The 20,612-nt window shown below is 45.6% G+C and overlaps 1 protein-coding gene across 11 annotated transcripts in view; it reads right to left on the bottom strand.

The window, feature by feature from the left end:
* MICAL2 (microtubule associated monooxygenase, calponin and LIM domain containing 2) overlaps positions 1–20,612 on the bottom strand; it is a 241,392-nt gene that overhangs the window by 172,975 nt on the left and 47,805 nt on the right. For all 11 annotated transcript variants that reach the window (XM_070803662.1, XM_070803667.1, XM_070803665.1 and 8 more), the window contains exon 3: positions 15,320–15,660. In XM_070803662.1, coding sequence (XP_070659763.1) covers positions 15,320–15,583 — 264 coding nt within the window. In that variant the 5' untranslated portion in view covers positions 15,584–15,660. The remainder of the gene's footprint in view (positions 1–15,319; positions 15,661–20,612) is intronic.

The raw sequence follows: 20,612 nt of genomic DNA on the forward strand, positions 1-20,612 counted from the left end.
GGAGTTTTGGAATATGAAGTAGGAGACAGGTTGACCAAACAGGACACCAGGCCAGGCTGGAGGGGAAACTGCAGTGCAAGGCAGTGGGGAGCTGTGAATGTGAGCAGAGAGCCACAGTCAGAGCCGTGCTTTGGAAGGATAATTCTGTGGGGGTCGGCAGCTGGTCTGGATGGGAAGAAAAGGCAAAAGAGACTTCGAGCACACAAATCCCATTACTTGGGTAAGAGATTGCTACCCCCACCAAAGTGTTGTCAGTGGAAATAGAAGGGGACAATTATGAAAAAAATTGCAAAGGAAGGTGCAGAACCTGACAACTGATAGCAGAAAGCAGACAGGAATCCAGGATGTTGGTATGGTTTTGAGCCTTCAAGATTTAGAGAAAAAGGAGGCGAGAAACAGGTTTCAGAAAGAAGATAGGTCAATGGGGTTTAAGGGTGCCCAAGGGACATCCTGAAGATGTCTTAAGTTACCTAAGTGGACTCATGGGGCTCAAGAGACATGTAGGGCCAGAGATACAAAAGTAGAGAGTCGCCCTCATGGGGGAGGGAGGGGTGACTGATGAATGTAACTGAGATTTCCCTTGGGAAGCACACCCAGCAGAAGCAGGTGTCAGAGACAAGCCCTTGGAGGAGACTGAGCATGTACTCCAGGAAAGGAGAGCATGAGGATGACTTTAAAAAATGTGTCTGAAAAATTGTGTCACAAATCCAATAGGATAGTTTTGAGAAGGAGAGGAGGCAATTAACAGCTACCAGGCACTTAAGTGCTTCATGTTCATTTGGTTTATAATCGTCACCCCAGTCCTAGGACATAACTATTATTATTCCCATTTCACAGATGAACAAATAGAGGCTCCAAGAGGTGAGGTCACACTACTTAGCAAGCAGTGGAGCTGGTTTTCAAGGAGAAAATAAAACCTAAACTTGTTAGAATGGACTACATGAAAGGCCTTTCAGTGATCTGTCTACTGTCCACCTAACCCCCAACCTTACCTCCTACCACACTCCCCTCCACTCTCTCCCCTCCAGCCCCCTCTTGGCTGCCTTGCTGCCTCTTCCAGCTGGCCAAGAGCTTTCTCAGCTCAGGGCCTTTGCACTTGTTGCCCTTTCTGAATAGCCAGCTCTTTGCCAGCTAGCTGCTTCCTCCTTGGAGATCTAAGCTTAAATGTCACCTATAATACCTTGTCTTGAGATAAGAAGAGATGGTTGGATGGCATCACCAACTCAATGGACATGAACTTGAGCAAACTCCAGGAGATAGTGGAGGACAGGGAAGCCTGGCATGTTGCAGCCCATGGGGTCACAAACAGTAGGACACGACTTAGCGACTGAACAACAATACGCTGTCTAGAATCAATTACCCTTCCTGCTTCTCTCTATCATAATGCCCTATTTATGGCCTTCTTAAGAAGAGGTGATAAGATTGTTTTTGTGTACTTCTGTTCTCCCATGGACCAGACAGGAAGCTGCACAATTGCAGGGGCCTTCTCTGCTGTCTTCACCTCTCCTCTCCGGTGCCTGAGGAGTAGTACTCAGCAATCACTAAATGAGTGAGGAAAGACTAAATTAATGAATCTACTCCTTCCGGGGATAGTGTTAGTTGCTGTGGATGTTCAGGAGGATTTTTTTCCGTTCCAGGAAGACTATTCAATTATTGTTCAGTTGCTCAGTTGTGTCCAACTCTTTGCAACCCCAGGGACTGCAGCACACTAGGCTTCCCTGTCCTTCACCATCTCCCGGAGCTCGCTCAAGTTCATGGTCATTGAGTCGATGATGCCATCCAGCCACCTCGTCCTCTGTTGTCGCTTCTCCTCCCACCTTCAGTCTACAGCATTGTCAGGGCCTTTTCTAATGAGTTGGCTCTTCGCATCAGGTGGCCAAAGAATTGGAGTTTCAGCTTCAGCATTAGTCCTTCTGATGAATATTCATCAGAGGATTTGATTTCCTTTAGGATTGACTGGTTTGATCTCCTTGCAGTCCAAGAGACTCTCAAGAGTCTTCTGCACCACAGTTAAAAGACATCAATTATTCGGCACTCAATCTTCTTTATGGTCCAACTCTCACATCCATACATAACTACTGAAAAAACCACAGCTTTGACTATATGGACCTTTGTTGGCAAAGTATCACCAAGTCTGCCCTCACCTGGGCAGCAAGACTGGTCCCAGCCTGTCCCTGATGTGCTGGTCTGTAATGAAAGAGCAGACAGCTCTTCTAAGATAGGATGGAAAAAGGATGCAATAAATTCCTTGGGCCTGAGCTAGCTGTTATTCACAGAGAGAGAGACTCTAGTCCACCTCGCTTTCTTCATCTCCAGGGTTTCACAAGTCCTTCCATGAGGATCATGTGACTCTGTTCATCCACCTCCAGGGGTTTTACAAGGTCCATGCAATCTGGATCTCCTCACCTCATTCCCTTCCTGGACCTGTGTCTGACCACATCAGCCTCTCTTTCTAGTCACAAAGGTCTCCCTGTTATTTTGAGAATACGCTGAGCACATTTGCTTGTCAGCGTCACTTGTTCCCTTTGTTTAGAACTCTGTTTCCTCTAAGAGCCACAGGCGCACTTCCTTCAGGTCTCTGCTTAAATGTTACCATCACACAGAAGCCTTCCCAGCACATCCGATATAAAACAGCAACCCACCTCTACTCAGGGCACCCACATCGCCCTCACCTTGTTCTTTCTCTATAGCATTTACCACCACCAACACAGGCACACATGTGTGCACACTCGGGTCACATATATTTATTTGTTGTCTGTCTTTCTCAGAGAAGAACGTAAACTCCACGAGGACAGGGATTTTATCTGTTCTCTTTACTGCTGTAACCCTGATGCCTGGCATGTAGCAGGCATTTCAAATGGTTTTTTGAATGAATTAATAAATGTGCAATTTTTAACTCAGGGATGGCAATTTTAAAATAAGAGTAAGAAGAAATAGTTTGGTGGTTCCTCAAAAAGTTAAGTAGGCTTCCCATGTGGCACAGTGGTAAAGAATCTGCCTGCCAATGCAGAAGACATGGGTTCAACCCCTGGGCCAGGAAGATCCCTTGGAGTAGGAAATGGCAACCCGCTTTCGTACTCTTGCCTGGAAAATCCAATGGATAGAGGAGTCTGGCGGGCTACAGTCTATGAGGTCACAAAGAGTTGGACATGACTGAGTGATTGAGCATGCTTGCACACATGCACTCAAAAAGTTAAACACGGAATTACCATACAACCTAGTAGTTCTGCTCCTAGGTATATGCCCCAAAGAACTGGGAACAGGAACTTGAGCTGATTCTGTATGCCAAGGTTCATGGCAGCAGCATTCACAATAGGTGAAAGGGGGAAGCAACGCAAGTGTCCATCGAGGGATGAATGGATAAACAAAGTGTAGTATGTGCATATAACAAAATATTATTCTGCCTTGAAAAGGAAAGAAATTCTGACACGTGCTACAACGTGCATAAACCCTGAGGACATTATGCTAAGTAAAATACTGCTGCTGCTAAGCCACTTCAGTCGTTCCAACTCTATGCGACCCCATAGATGGCAGCCACCAGGCTCCCTCATCCCTGGGATTCTCCAGGCAAGAACACTGGAGTGGGTTGCCATTTCCTTCTCCAATGTATGAAAGTGAAAAGTGAAAGTGCAGTCGCTCAATCATGTCCGACTCTCAGCGATCCCATGGACTACAGCCTACCAGGCTCCTCCATCCATGGGATTTTCCAGGCAAGAGTACTGGAGTGGGGTGCCATCACCTTCTCCGTCAGTCAGAAAAGGACAAATATGTATGATTCCATTTATATAAGGCACCCAGAGTAGCCAAATTGAGGAGACAGAAAGTAGAATGGAAGTGCCAGGGGTTGGGGAGAGAGGAGAGATGGAAATTATTATTTAATATGTAGAGTTTTAGTCTGAGATGATGAAAAATATTTGAGAGATGAATGGTGTACTGGCTGCTTGACTACGTAAATGCTGTAAACTGAGAAATGATTAAAATAGTAAAATTAACGTCATGTATTTTACCACAGTTAAAAAATAAACCCAAACTCAATTCAGTTACTGGAAAACAAAGTACGATTGAAATAACTCGCACACGTCAATCTACTTTTTTAACTGTAAATATTATGAAATCTAAATATGGATTAAGTACTTCTGATTAAAATTTAGCATCCAAACTGAGATATGTTAGTAAAGTAAATATACACCAGAGTTCAAGGTCATAGTACAAAAATCTAAAATATCCTATTAATAACTTTTATAGAGACATTTTAGAATATTTTTATAAGTTGGATTAAATAAAAGATATTACTAAAGTTGGAAAAAGAAGGATTAAAGTTCTGATACTTGGTACCACTTGGCTGAACCTTGAAAATATTATGCTAAGTGAAATAAGCCAGATACAAAAAGACAAATATTACATGATTCTACTTACATAAATACCAAGAATAGGAAAATGTATAGAGACAGAAAGTAGATTAGAGGTTACCAAGGGCTAAGGGGAAGCGGGTAGTAGAAAGTTATTGCTGAAGAGTTCAGAGATTCTATCTGGGGCAGTGAAAAATTTTGGAAGTAGAAAATGGCGATGGTTGTATAACATTGAGAATATAATGCCACAGATTCACATATTTAAAATGATCAAAATGACAAATTTTATGTTGTACATCTTTTACCACAGTCAAAAAGGTAAACATGAGGAATCAAAGACAGAGACAGAGATGGAAACAGAGAATGAGAGAGAAGGAGGAAACGGAAGAGAATGCTTTATGGCAGAGAGAACAATGCACAGCTATATGGTAACCACTGGCTTGCTAACTAGAAGGGGCGAAGAAACTTTCCTGGACTTCTACAGATTTGGACATAGAGAATTTTTCCAGGTATGTTCCTCAAATTTAGACAGTTCTCCCTGGAGAAAGGTCTGAGAATAAAGTCCTCTCACTGCTGAACCCCCATGGACAAACCGCTGGTGAAGTTTGCTACCCTGTATTTATATCTCTTAAGGCTGTGATGCATAGGAGGGGGTGCAGGGTATGCCAGGTGGCAGTGAAACATGTTCTGTACTGTTGAAGGCTCTGTAGTTAGAACACAGTTGGGTTTTCTTCCCAAGATACTGCATAAAAGTTTAAGGTAAATAGTTTTTTATGTAATATAATTTAATACATAATATATTCATGTATATACTATATATGTACTGTATATACTATATGCTATTCATGTATATACTATTAAATTTGTAACTTACTCCCCTTAAGTATTATTGTTGTTGTTCAGTCACCCAGTCATGTCTGACTCTTTGAGACCTCATGGACTGCAGTGCGCCAGGCCTCCCTGTCCCTCAACATCTCCTGGAGTTTGCCCAAGTTCATATTCATTGCATTGGTGATGCTATACAGCCATCGCATCCTCTGACGCCCTCTTCTCCTTCTGCCCTCAATCTTTCCCAGCACCAGGGAGTTTTCCAATGAGTTGTCTGTTAGCATCATATGACCAAAATACTGGAGCTTTAGCTTCAGCATCAGTCCTTCCAGGGATTATACAGGGTTGATCTCCCTTAAGACTGACTGGTTTGATCTCCTTGCTGTCCAAGGGACTTTTAGTAGTCTCTCCAGCACCACAGTTCGAGGCATCAGTTCTTTGGCATTCTGCCTTCTTTATGGTCCAGCTCTCACAGTCGTACGTGAACACTGGGAAGACCATAGCTTTGACTATACAGACCTTTGTCAGCAGAGTAATGTCTCTGCTTTCCAACCCTTAAGTATACAAGTCTATAACTACACATGTTCTAAAACACACTATTCGTATTGGTGTACGTGTTGAGCATGTCATAGAGAGGGCTGGTAGCTCATGGCTGACCTCCTATATCAGTTGATATTCGTGGCCTCCCAATCCTGTCTCCTGCAAAACTCACTGGCTGAAAGGCCAAGCAAGAAAAGATTCAGCTGCCTGAACCCGCAGGCATGTGTTCTCTTGTACAGTTCGACTTCTGCCCAATCCTGCTTCTCTCCCGCATTCCTTTCACAGGTATTGATTACTAATGAACGTCTTGCACTCTGAATACCTTCTAAGCATCTGCTTTTGCAGAACTCAGTCTGTGACAAATATGTACTATTCATTACTTACTATTGTAGGTGCTGGAAAATCAGCAGAAACTATGCAGACAAAAACTCCTGCCCCCATGGAACTTACATTTTATTAATAGAAGGGTTTCTGGAAACACTTTTGTCTATGTGATAAAGCAGTGTATGCAGCCACAGCAGTCCCTTCTACCTTCTTCCTGCCTCAAAAGCAGACATGATGGCTGGATATACAGCAGCAGCTACCTTGCAACTACAAGGTGACAAGTATGAGGAAAAGCCTAGAGCTGCACCATCCAGTTCAACAGCCATTAGTCACATAGGCTATTGAGCATTTCAGCTGTGGCTAGTCTGAATTGAGCGGAGCTGTAAAACACACAGGATTTCAGAGACTTAATACCAAAAAAAGAATTTTAAAAATATCTCAGCAATAAAGTTTTATATTGACTACATGCTGAAATAATAATATAGTGGATATATTAAGTGAAATATATTATTAAAATAAACTTCACCATTTCTTCATACTCTTTAAAATGTGGATACTAGAACATTTTTAATCACATATGTAGCTCATTATATTTCTATTGGACAGCACTGGCTCAGAGAATCACCGAGAATATAGCCATTGAATTTTCAGTCACTATCTTTCTCCTGACAGCTGGTTAAAAAATAAGCTCCTATTTATTTAAAGTCACTGCAGCTGAGTCTGCAGTTGAGTGCAATTATTTCTGATTCAGAGGGAGTATGAATTGCCCTGGACCTGCCCTAAGGCAGGAAGGCTGAATTCAGCCTGGCACCCCATCTAGTTGATAAGAGTTAGACAGATATATTCACACTTAAGTGGACAAATCCCTTGCCATGGAATATATTTATCTCCAAGATATTTTTTATTATGAAGAAAAGCAAAGCTGAGCAAGTGCCTCCAGTGAGCAGGAAGGAGGGAAGCCAGGGGACACCTTCCAGTCTGGGAAACAGAGCATGAAACTGCTTCATGGCTTCCTCTTACCTTGCCCAGTGGTACACATTAATTTGGATAATCCTGGCCAGAGACTCCCTAAGGCCTTGTGCAACCCTGGGTGGGCCAGGAACTGTGAGAGGTTTTTCTTTTTTCGCCAAGAAAAAAAGAGACCCAGCCCTTCAGTCTAACAAGCCTGCTGGCTAATTTCCCCATCCTCCTTGAAAGCTCCATGAACAGCCAGATGCTAGTCAAGGTACCGACAAGGCTATGGTCCTCATCACACACCCCTGGGAGAGGGTGCTCAGATGCAAATCTGGACAGATGTTTGAATAAGAAAATAAGGGATTGGCCAGTCCTGGCTTCTGTAAACCCACAATCAGGGCTTGGAAATATACTGGGACTCATCCAGTACAGCTCTACAGAGAGAACTGTATGTTAATAGCATGCTATTTGTGTATGAGTGCTCAGTCGTGTCCAACTCTTTGAGACTCCATGGACTGTAGCTCACCAGGCTCCTCTGTCCATGGGATTTTTCAGGCAAGAATACTGGAGTGGGTTGCCATTTCCTCCTCCAGGGGATCTTTCCAACCCAGGGATCGAACTTGAGTCTCCCATGTCTCCTGCATTGCAGGAGGATTCGTTACCTGCTGAGTCATTGGGGAGCCCCCAGTATGCTATTTGTACTACTGCAGAAAGAAGCCTCTTGAGCTACACAGTTCGTTCATTTAGTCCCTGAGCACCCTCCCTGTGTCAAGCCCTATGCTGTGCTTTAGACCCAAAGAGGAGCCAGTCTTGGTTCCTGTCCTCAGGGAGCCCACAGTGGTGAGAAGCCAAAAAGCAGTCAGTGAGGGACACTGATCGGCAAGATAGTGATAGGGCCAGAGTTGGGAGCCTGTGGAAGCACCAAACTCAATTGGGGATGAAATAAGAGAAAGGAAATGGAGAAAGGAGGTCAGGGCAGGCTCCCTGGAGGTGATACTAGCTTAAACTGAATCATAAAGAGAACAAGTTAGCTAGGCCAGGAGGGTGCCGCTGCTCAGCACAAAGAGTACAGACCCTCCATGGATCAAGGCTGTAAAATCTCCCAATATGTGATGAAATTCTGAAGAGGAAAGCATATTCTTGTATTCATTCTTCTTTGAAAGAACAGTCACCTTTTACAAAGCGAATTTCTTAATGAAGTCATGTGTATGAAACTGTGAAGCACTATGCAAATGCTGGATGTAACAGTAATGAAATCATTGTGATTGTTACGGGGGTGGCAGTGGTCCCATTCAAGACCACCCAGCCCAGACTCCAGGATTCAGAGGGTGTCCATCACAATACCCACTCAACCAAGCCGAAGAAATCCAAGTAGGCAACATCCCACTGTGGCTCCCTTTTCAATCAGGGCCCTTCTTATCACTCTCCTGCGCTATTGGGAGTGTCTACTGCAAGAACCTCCATGGACGAGAACTTGACAATGCCTATAACATTGTCAATGCAATGCACACACCCTAGGACTCTGAAATTCTCACAGTGTATCCCACAGACAAACTTTCATGTGCATACAAAGTCCATATGAGGAAGTGTACTGCACTGTTTAAGATGGCAATAGGCTGGAAACAACCTAAGCAGTTAAGTAAACTGTGATGGAGCCATAAAATGGGAAGCCATAAAAAGCCATGAAAGTAATAAAAGGGTTAGAGTCCCCATGTACTGATGTAAAACAATCTCCAAGATATGTTTTTTTTTTGAGTGAAAAAAAAGGTACACAACAAATATGTTAAAAAAAAAAGCTTCCCATTAAATAAGAAGAAGGGCGATGCATGCGAACACACACAGATGGAGACTTTGAGGAAGGGCGCGTGGGAAATGGCATACTGGTTGCCTCTAGGGAGAAGACCTGGGGGCCTGGGCAAAGGCATTTCCTTTCCCGGTATATTTTCTTGTCTTGTCCTGCTTGAATTAAATTTTTTTTATCATGAGCATGTATTTTTTTAAAATGTAATTAACTTTCATCTGCACTCAGTCTTTGTTGCTGCAAGCAGGCTTTCTCTAGTTGCAGCAAGTGGGGGGTACTCTCTGGTTGTGGCGCCTGGGCTTATCACGATGGCTTCTCTTGTTGCAGAGCATGCAACAGGACGAGATACTCATGGGCTCGGTAGTTCAGGTGCACACGCTTAGTTGCTCTGTGACATCCTCCTGGACCAAGGATCGAACCTGTGTCCCCTGCACTGGCAGGAGGATTCTTAACCACTGGACCACCAGGGAAGTCCTGCATTTCTTTTTTAGTTAAAGAAAACGAATTAGATGGTTCTTAAATAGACAAAGAACTCTTTAATTATAAATGTATTTGTAAAATGAACCACAGTGAACCCAGACTAACCACTTCCTATGAAGACAGCCAAAAAAGAATTTTTTCATCTCAGTTTAATATTGTTGGGATAATTGACTTCCTCAGTCTCACATAGCATGTTCAATGCATGCACTCAGGCAAACTCCACACACTTCGTGAGGTGCACTTTGTGCATGTCACACTTCATGGTGACAAGTGTAGTGATTCACAGAACTCGATTGGCAGTCTAGGCTTGCAGACTTGCCTACTTGGGCAGTGCCATAGTCCATTGGCAGGTAAGTGGACAGATACAGAGTTTATGGAAGCTTTCTGTTCAACTAGCACTTTCCTGGTGGCTCAGACAATGAAGAATACGCCTGCAATACGGGAGACCTGGGTTCGATCCCTGGGTTGGGAAGATCCCCTGGAAGAGGGCATGGTAACCCACTCCAGTATTCTTGCCTGGAGAATCCCATGGACAGAGGAGCCTGGGAGGCTACCATCCATGGTGTCGCAAAGAGTCAGACATGACTGAGCGACTAAGCACTGTACACACAGCACAGAAGGTCACAGTGCAGGGGCCATCCTCTACTCTGTCGGTTATGCCTGCAACTGCCTGTATTAGGCAGAGCGGTGCAGCGGAGCCAGGCTTTGAGGGCCCTGGTGGGTGATTTCAGAAGTGGGGAATGTCAGATAGGCTTATCTAGGCTGCGAGATAGCAGCCTTCCCTCCGAGCTTCACCTCTCCTTCCCCCCTTCCCTGCTTCTACTGTGCTCTGCTCAGGCAGCTAGGGAACCACGCTGTAATGAGCTGGGCTGCAAGCATTACTCAGGCAGGGGTTACCCACCACCGGGGAGTCAGTGCAGACACAAAGACGGGCAAAGGTCATGTTCAAGAGCAGAAGGCATGGTGTGACCCAAAATACAGACATTTCCTTCTCACAGGATAATCCAAGTTTTCATTATATAGGCTGGCCCTGTGGCTGCTGGTGACAGGAGCCTGTGAGTCATTTCCTGCAAACGTGTTTTTATGGCAGTGATGTACAAATGCCTTCTGGTCTGAACTGGTTACCTGTGATTACCAAGCCACCCCCTGGAAGGTGGGAGCAGGAACCCTGGATTGGGATCAGGGACACATCCTCAGTGATCCTCCAAATCCTCTGTCTGAGCCTGGCCCCAGGAGGCCTTCTGGTCTCCTGCCATTCATCCATCCTGCTCTCACGCTCTCCCCTTCCTCTTCCCTCTCCCCATGCACATCTTCATTCCCATTACATGAGCAACCCACTCTTCCCAGAATATGTTTCTCTGCCTTATGTTCCCTTGCGCTCTTCCTTCAATAAAGCCAGGCAAACTCCTACTCATCTGTCAAACCCTAAATCATTTCTCTTCTTCCAGGAAGCATTCCCAGACTACTCCAATCACTTGCTCTTCTATAGTCCTGCAGTACAGTGTACACAACTCTCTCATATCACTTAGGATATTAATAATGATATTAATGGCTAAACACTAGCTGATCATTTACCAAGTACTAGGCAGAGTTCTAGACACTTTTCAAAGATTACTTTATTCAATATTCACAAAAATTCCATGAAGGAAGAAGCATCATTGTCCTCATCTTACAGAGGCTGCTACTGAGAATAAGGAATTAGGTAAGTTGCCCAAAGACAAAGAGCTCTTAAGTGACTGACTGGTGCCTAGATAAGTACCTGGCACATAGCAGCTGCTTAATAATCATTTACCTCAAAAATGATTAAATAAGTGAGTAAATACCGAAATGGTGACATTTCTATCCCCTCTATAGAAAGCTCAAGTGAGAACCATTTCTTACTACTGTTTCAAACAATCTCCTCTGTCAAACACATACTAAGGTGTAGGATACAGGAAATACCTAATGAATGAATAAACAAAACACTATACGAGCAATCCAACAGATAGAATCCAAACCCTGGCAACGCCACCCACTAGCTTCAACCAGACAGCTTCAGCTTCCTGGGCCTCCTGGTTTGTCATCTGTCAAATGCAGAGATTGTATACAACATTCTTTCAACTTCCTTCTAGCATTAAAAGTATATATAAAATAAATGACCAGACTCAATGACTTTGTGGCAATAGTAACTCCCAGGCCAAATTATGTATTTTACTTTCTTGGGGGCTGTCTTCCCCAGGAACAGCACAATCAGATGTGGCATTTGATCTGGGTACTACCCTAACTCAGCCAAAATCAGCCCTGAAAGAGTTTCTTTGGCCTGCTCCTTGGTTCGCTTATTTCTTATCCAAACAGATCACACCCAGGGAAAGAATTATTAAGTGCTTGGCTAAACCCTCATAAGTAATAATCAATAATGAACAATAACCCCAAGTTAGATTATGCAACTGGCACCTAAACTACTGCTCTATGGACCTTGCAGGTCCTCCTCCCTATCCCCGGCATATGAACCAGAGGTCGTCTTCTCCAGACAGACCCTGGTCACCAGTCTTCCCCTGCCATCACCACTAGTGCATGCATGTGCACACACACACGTGCACGTGTACACGCACACATGCACACACACACACACACAAACTCCTGCTGGCATGAAGAGCTTACAGCACCTGGTAGGGGCTGATTAATGCTTGTGAATCACTGAGGCCTAGATCCACCCCATATGGTGCTGAGATACATCCACATCAGGGCAAAGGTGGGAGTTCTGGCTGCAGTTCATTCATTCCCACTCTACCTGTGACTAAGCAGGAGCTTGGCTATATGCCTGGTACCTGACACATCTGTGACACATGGCTTAGCATTAATGATGACCACAAGCATGCTAATGCCCATCACTCGTTGTTTTGTTAATGCTCAGCATCAGCTACTACACCAAGGGATAAACCTAAGTGAGATGTGTGAGCAAGACAGTGTCTGTTCATGTTGGAAGAGAGGGAAGACCATGTTCTGTGTTCTGCTTGACTCACAACCAGGAGACCCAGGCTCTTCGAGTGAACATCACCTATCATTGCCATTACCCACGTGAATCCAACATGAAGAGGCCTGGGCCATACCTAGGATGCAAACAAGCAGTTGCTCGTCATGTAGGGGACACCTAGTATTTGTCTATCTCCCATCCCCATCCCTGAGGACCTGTTCCTCCCCTCATGTGAATCCTGTGATGCTTAAAAGAGCTGCCAAAGACAGCGGTCAGCTCCCTTGGTTTTGGCCTCAACAACTGGCCCAAAAGTGAGCTAACTGAAATCCTTGCCTGAGATTTTATTTTCCATATTGAGCAGGAAGACAAAGGTCTTTTGAGTCCCAGAGCTATAAAGATATGAATAAGAGGCTAGCAACATGGAGAAAACATGTTTGCAGGAGGGAAGAATGGAGCCAAGACAGAGCAAAATATCTAAGAGATATTTAGATGGAAGAAGAGAGGGTAGGAAAGTGTCCAGACACTTTGAGTGTCTGGACCTTCCTGCTCACGTGAGTTAATCATCTCCCTGTTATGTTCAGGTTAGTTTGAGTTTCTGAAATGTGCGAATAAATTCGCCTAATAGTCACAACCATTTTTCTTTATTTCCACAGTCCAGTAATTGATTTTAAATTTTAGTAATTTCAAATATCACAAACAAAACTGAAGAATGGCAATATTTTGTTTGAATTCTTTTTTCTGTACACTGAGTACATTTTCCAATAGGTCTTCTACAATTCAGGAAACAAGTAGCTTTTATGAGATGGGCCACCACATTTGATGTCTTTGTTCCTCCTCCTGAGAAAGGTGTAAAAATTCCTGCACAAGAACCACTCTTACTCAGCATCACTAAGGAAAGACATGAGTCCTTTCCCTTTGTTTTAATATCTTAGACATCACTGATGACCTGCCAACCACGAGATGTATAGACTCCTCCACTTCAAGCCATCAAAGCTTGTAAAACAGGGGCTGGCCAGGCAAGCTAGGCAACCAGCCAGTGATTTTTGGAAGGACACCTTCCCGGTGGTCATCCCTTCATTCCATCCCTCTGCTGGCTGACTCCCTCTGAAGATCTGTCCTCAGATCCCCGAGAGAGTCCCCAATAGCTAGGAACTGTTGGGTGTATGGGGTGATGCATTTTCTGATACAATAAGAGCTCTGAAAATCTTCCTTGAGAAAACATATTGCACTCTAGCCACCTAACTTCCATAGGACCTTTGAAAAAGGAAACCACTATATACGGTTACTGAAAAGGGTGATGCTTTGTAAGTTAAAAGCTTCCCACTCCTAGAACTCTGAAGAGCTGCCCAGTGAGCCATGAACCATGAAGCTACAACAGCTAGAAAGCAGGTGCTGGGCAGGGGTAGCACTTAGGATACTGGCCCCCCCTCTTCTTTCTTTAAAGCTTTCCTCTCCTTGGGTCAGGCTGGAGCTTAGCAGGTTATGGTCAAGCCCTTCCTGGATGGCTAGTATGCTCTGGGCCAAAATGACTCCTGCTTCGCCTGACAAAATGCTCTCCTATACCCTGCACAGTCTGTGTGTCCCAGGCTCAGAGGAGCTTGGCAGCTGTCTTCCCCAGGGCAAAGGAAAGTGGCTGTATCCCACGGTGGACTCAACAGCTCCGCATCACCAAAACAAAAACACAACAGTTCTGATCTCTATGGAGAGTTCAATCCTCTTGTCTAGGATTGGCACCAACTAGAATTCCAAGGGCTCTGGCTGAGCTACCTCCTGTGAGGTCTAAATACAGCATGCTTGCTTTTAACCTAAACATACAGCCTGGACCAGTGCCCAGGGCTGACTGCCCCCAGGGAAGTCTTGACTTCTGGCTGCCCATTTGGGGATGGGCGATGCAGAGCTTTCAGAGCAATGTCACCTACATGTGATCCTGAGCAGAGGAAGGGGACAGGGTGGTAGAGAATGCAGAGATGTGAAGAGGAAGAGAAAGAGAGGGAGAAAACAGTAATAAATACCAAAGACCTATTTCTTAGCCAATTAAAGTCAGGGGATCTTTCTCAAATGTTTATTCCCAGAGGAGCACAACTCTAATTATGTCTCTGCAGGGACTTCAGGGCATAAGCCCTAAAATCAGAGAGATTGAGGTTGCCTTTTTGTTGTGTGGCCTTAAGTGAGACTGACTTTGCAGGTTCCATATCTCTCAAGTGACCCGAAGGACTACCGTACTATTCAATGAGACCTCATACGGGCCTGGCCCAGAGAAGCTACTTGGTAAATAATGGCTCCTAGAAGTAGTGGTAGTAGTAATAGCAGAAACAGGATAACATCAAGCATGCCTTTGATGAGTGGAATATTTCCTGCCGTATCAATAAACAAGGATGTGACAAGTCATCCTCAACTGCAGCCCTCCAATGCCAGCTGGTGAGCCTTAAGGGCACTCAGAAAGGAGCAGAATACCTGCCATCTAGCAGCTACAGGACTGCAGCCACTCCCTACAGTGAGCCCTGAGGAACTCAGGATATAAAAACAGGACACTGGCCCCAGAGAGCTGAGGTGCCTATGAAAGGAATGATTTCTGTAAGCCCAGACTCTTGCATCTTCCCATGCACAGAGAAGCACTGATTTCCTTAACTTGGGGTATCTGGATTTATTTAGCAATAATCTTGATATTCAGACTATCTGCTCTTTGTTGCAAAACTTCCATATAACCTGGATCCTCTCCTCACCTCGTTGGAGCAATTCTCTCCTACTTGAGATGCTGTCTCCTGAAAAATCCTAAAAGTCCCTACCAAATAAAGCATAGCTCTCAGCCTTTAGGTTAGGAATATTTTTCAAGTTGACACCTTTATTTTCTGTGCCTCGGAAAGCACATAAGAAGAATTGCTGAGACCACTACGATAGGATAGAAGCCCCCAACCAAGATACGCTGTGCATATACAGACAAAGGCAACCTTCAGCTGAGTCAAACAATAAAACACAACCACACCCGCTAAGAAGCTTACAATGCCAAAATGGCAACAGCTCCCTAACCTTCCAACAATCCAGCCCACATGCCCCACAGGGTAGGAAGCATCTCTGCAGGGGTTCCCTTACCTTGGTGTTCATACAAGACCTTCCTCGCTTATACTCTTTGTGGGACCCACGCTTGTCAAGTTTGTACCACAGGGCCTTGGCCTTCCAGGTGGTCACTTTGGACTTGAGCTTGGAATAAAAGTTTCTGTGGTCCAGAGGGTCTAGGTCCAGTTGTCGGGTGAGGATGTTGAAGGCCTGAAGGGTACCTTTGCATGTGGAAGCTTGGACAAAGTTCTCGAATAACTGCCCGGCCTGGGTCTGCTTCTCATCCTCATTCTCCCCCATGTTTCAGGAGCCACCCAGAGCAGCGATGTGGAGAGGATGGAGGAGAACACCATGAAGTGCCTGGAGAAATGTCACACCTGCAAAGGTAGATGGAGGCAGAGGTGAGCTCCGTGGACGAGGGTAGGCTGGGGAGAGGGTGCAGAGAGGTAAAAATACAATTCCTTTAAGATACTAACATAGTAAACATAATGCCAACCATACATACTCTACAGGAGAGGTATAATCATACCATCTAACCTGGAAATGCTGCCTTGCTGGCAATCTCTCTCCCCAACACTCCACTCCCCTGGCTGGCTGCAAAGAACTACAGATTGCCAAAGACATACCCTGGCTGATGTCAATATTATCTGGTCAATCTTGCCATAAGCCAGATGGTTCTGGAAGTAGGAACTAGCAAAAGGAAAACAAACAAACCCAGAAACCCAGATTTCACACTGCTGAAAACCTATAATTCTTGGTACCATAAACTGATTGACTAATATTAATGTAACCTAACCACATGACATGAAGGCACAGTTCCCCAAAAGTAAAGTTCTCTAGATTTCATGACCACCATCCCACCTATCTTTAGAGATCACTCTTTTACATTTTCCTTCATTAGTTATCAGAGGGCGGATCTTCTCTTTATACAGACAACAAATGGCAACTTCTCAAATCTGCTGGAAGGACAGCATCTGCTTCAGTGAGACATACAGAAAGACAGAGAGACATGTGGGTCTCCTCCTGATGCACAAAACAAGCCTGTGCTTTGTAAGCCCAAGCTGGGAACTATTTGGAACAAGTGCTAAAGGAAAGAAAAATGTGATGGAGGCTCATTCACATCACAAAAATAGCTTGCCGGGGTTTTGGCCATCATCCTTTCTTCTCTGCACCACTCTAACCTCAAGCATTTTCTTAGGAAAGTCATTTAAGTTTCAAAGGAACAAAAATAAATTAGACTGATTTTCCAAAGCACTAGCTATTTTTCCAGAATCCGAAGCTGGTGCAAGAAAACAAGCATGGAGGAGCTGGGGCTGGCCCCGGTGTCAGGAGGGCTTGAGGGAGTCTGTAAACAGAGGACAGAGCATACCAAGCTCCCCCAGACAGAAGCCTGGCAGGCGGAGGTCAGCAAACAGAGACAAAGCCCTCGGGCTGGGTAGCTTCCCACTCTCCAGACGGAAACGCCATTGTGGGTGCGCGTGGCCTGCGGGCTGGCCTTATAAAACTAAAAGCAGAGGATGGTGTTTATCTTCTTCCTTAATCCTTTACTCATTCATTAAGCAATAACTACTGGTGCCTTAGCAAGGGCCACACATCACCCTAGATGCTAGAGGAGGGTACAGAGACAGGGCCTAGCGAGGAAGGCAGCCCCGTACATAGCTGATTATAAGACAACAGGCCAGTGCTTGTAAAACTGAACACAGCACATGGAAGCCCAGAGAAGGAGATGTTCAACAGAGCCTGGAGAAGCCCAGAGGAGCCACAGCAGGAAAATGCCTAAACGCTGTGATTTCAGGAATGAGGTGGATTTTGCTAGACAACTTGGGAATGGACCATACAAAGGCACGGATCTGGAAAGAGCCAGCATGGCTGCAGAATGACAGCAAGTTCAAGGCATTGGGAATTCAGGACTCGTGACAAGGTGTCTGGGGCAGACTGTAGAGGGGACCTGGCTTCTCCAGTGGGCCGTGGGGTATAGGAGACAGAGCAGCGGGGTGAGATGAGTCGTTGGGAAAATGAGATGTCAGGGGTGGACTGGAGAAGGAGGTGGGTGAGCACTGCCCAGGCACAATGAGGGAAGAAACTGGCAGAGCAGGGGAAGGAACGCACGCACACGTATGTTATGCACAGCCTGGCTGCGCGCCACCTGTGAGGGGCCGCTCGCTGGGGGCAGACAAGCTCTCCAGACACCCAGATCTGATGGGTGAAGTGGCTCGGGCTACAGCATAGGACACCTCCCTCCCGTCCCTCTTTCTCCAAGAGCTTCCAACAGGCCCGGCGCCAGACTCAGCAGAAGGGAGAATAGTACATTCCCTGCTTCAGACCCAGCCAAACTCTACTCTGCAGCCAGGCCTCTGTCCTCTGGTTCCCTCAACTCAACAAATTCAACCAACTTCGAAAGCTGGCTTTGTGCTCTACCCGGGACTGAGAAGACATGGATTCCCTCCCACATGGATCAGTCAGAGCCTTTAGTGTCTGCAGTGCTCACATTGGTATCACTCACATAAACTTTGCCTCCTCCTGTGTTCCAACCTTTCCCCTGTGCAGGACTCACCACCCAGAGAGCATAAACAGAGAACAAGACTTATCTGCTTTGCAGAGCATATTAACATCCTCAGTCTTTATCTTTGGAATTGCTTCCATGCCAGGGATTGAAGAAGGGCAGGAGTAGCTAATTGACAGCTGCAAAGCTACTTGAATTCCACCAGAATCCTGTAGTATGGGATGGGCAGGTGGCGCAGAGGAAACCACAGGCTTTGGGGCTCTTAAAGCCATGTCCAAAGCTCAGCTTGGCCCCTCGCTGCCCACCTGGCCTCACACAAGCCACATAAACTCTGAGCCCCTGCTGTTTCTTTTGTATGAGAGCCTGCAGAGCTGCTGTGGAGGGGGAGATACGAGAGTGATGGCAGAGCCTGGCCCAAGGAGGCGCTGGGTAGACGTGAAGATGTATGCTGAAGCCATCGCCTGTGGATGATCTGAATCTGCGGAATGCCCCAGTTTGAAAAAAGAGCTTTGAAAATCAGTTCTCCAAGTCACCAGGTCCTCCCTGTCTAAAATGGTGAACTGTTTTGAGTTATCAAGCTAGACCCAACTCCCAGAGAATAATTTATAAACTGGAAGAAACTGCCTCCGCCCAATCCAGCTGCCTCCTCTCCTCCCCCGAAAGAAAAATGAACAACTTAATTTTACAGCTCCAAGGGAAAGAGCGAGAGTGGTGTTGAGGGCTGTGGGTGGGCGTGAGAGCTGTAGGAACTAGCTCCTATCTGGAGGGAGATATGAGGAGGTGGAGGGAGATGACTGGACAGGAGGAGATAAGCCCTGCCTGGGGCTGTGCCCCCGCAGCCCGTGCCAGCCTCAGCCCTGCCACCCTGCATCTAAAGAGTCTGGTCTCAGCCTTTAAAATCATTTTCTAGTTTAAGTCAGAGACCTTAGGAATGACTGACAGCCCCTAGGAGTAAGTCTCCTCACAGAAGACCATCTGGATATATGGAGTCTGGCAAACCTGGTTGTGGGTCTGGTCTCAGGCGCTCACTAGCCACAGGACCCTTGGAAGGTTATCTAGCCTCTCAGCCTGCTTTCTCATCTGCTCAATGGGGACACTGATACTCGAGTCATAAGGTGGTAAGGAATAAACTCAATCATGTGTGATATATTTAGCACCTGTGACTCCCTGACAACCACCACTCACTACTATTCATCAAATGGCTCAAACACCATCAGACCAAACTGAAGAGAATATAATTGAGGACCACTAGTACTAGCTTCGGAGAGGGCAGTGGCACCCCACTCCAGTACTCTTGCCTGGAAAATCCCATGGACGGAGGAGCCTGGTAGGCTGCAGTCCATGGGGTCGCGAAGAGTCGGACACAACTGAGCGACTTCACTTTCGCTTTTCACTTTCATGCATTGGAGAAGGAAATAGCAACCCACTCCAGTGTTTTTGCCTGGAGAATCCCAGGGACGGGAGAGCCTGGGCTGCCGTCTATGGGGTCGCACAGAGTCGGACACTACTGAAGCGACTTAGCAGCAGCAGCAGCAGCAGCACTAGCATCCCAAGTCAAACAATTATATACACTTTACAATTAGAGGCCATGGGCTTTCAATACAGAAGATCTGGTTTCAAATCCACTTCCTAGCTGTGTAGCCTTGGACAACTAACTCCACTTCTGAGTTTTAAGTTCCCATATGAAATGTGGGGAACCTCACATGAAGAAGTTTGGATGATGAGCTGAAAACATCCATGGTACAAAGTAGTTTTGTGAATGAACTAGAAAGGCTGATTTAGAAGGACTCCCATAAGTTTGAGTCTGAGTTTCCAGAAACTGGAGTGTAGTATTTTGCTGGATACCCTTCTCTTTCTGCCAGAGAAGAAAGTCAGGATTAGTTAAGCCAGAGGATCCTGGGTAATAGCCCTTGTTAGCCTTCCTTGTCAATCACTACCCAGTTGTTGCCTTTTGGGAGTTTGGTATGAAATATAAATAAATGAACTACTCAGAAATATGAAAGGTTTCTGCATTTTCTGGGAAGAAACAAGACATGATGCTTTAGTTTCTAAGAATAGCCTTGAAGCAATTTGGTCTTTGCCAACGAGTCCCTTATTTGTGGTTCTGCCTATGTGACTTCATGAGTCACAAAGCAATTCCCTCTCCCTGCCTCTGGCTGTTACAAATTACAGCTCAGAGTCTCAGACTGCCAGCACTGGTAATGGGCTCTTGGGCCCATAACATCTGGGAGACCAGTTCAAGGTTTATGTAGAGGCCCTGAGTAGTCCTCAAAATAAGAGATGAGCTCCTGGCCCAAGAGTTACCAGTATACTCACGTGTGGGACTCCCACACCTCTGTTGTTCCTTGGCCTCATCACCTGCGAAATGGCATCAAAGAGTGTGACCAGGCAGCGTATAAAAGATGGGACCTCACTGGTGGTCCAGTGGCTAAGACTCCACGTTTCCAATACAGGCGCGCAAGTTCGATCCCTGGTCAGGGAACTCGATTCCACATGCTGTAACTAAGAGTTCACATGTCACAACTAAAGAACCCTCGTGGTGTAACTAAGACATGGCCCAGCCAAATAAATAAATATAAGAGGGAGTTCTAGAAAAACTGAAGGAAAGCTGGAAGAGACAATGAGCAAAACCTTCTCTCAAAGCAGAATGAGGAAATGGCAGCCCTCAACCCCACCCTCAAGGCTCACAGACACATTTCAAGGCAAATGCAATCTAAAAACCAAACCCTCTTGTCATTTCCACTGCCAAACCCCTATTCAAACTCACCATCTCTCAGGTTAACCACCCCAAGGGGCCATGAGGGCAGGGTCCAGTTTCCTCACCAG

The sequence above is a fragment of the Bos indicus genome, chromosome 15 (assembly GCF_029378745.1).
Source record: "Bos indicus isolate NIAB-ARS_2022 breed Sahiwal x Tharparkar chromosome 15, NIAB-ARS_B.indTharparkar_mat_pri_1.0, whole genome shotgun sequence".
Lineage (NCBI taxonomy): Eukaryota > Metazoa > Chordata > Mammalia > Artiodactyla > Bovidae > Bos > Bos indicus.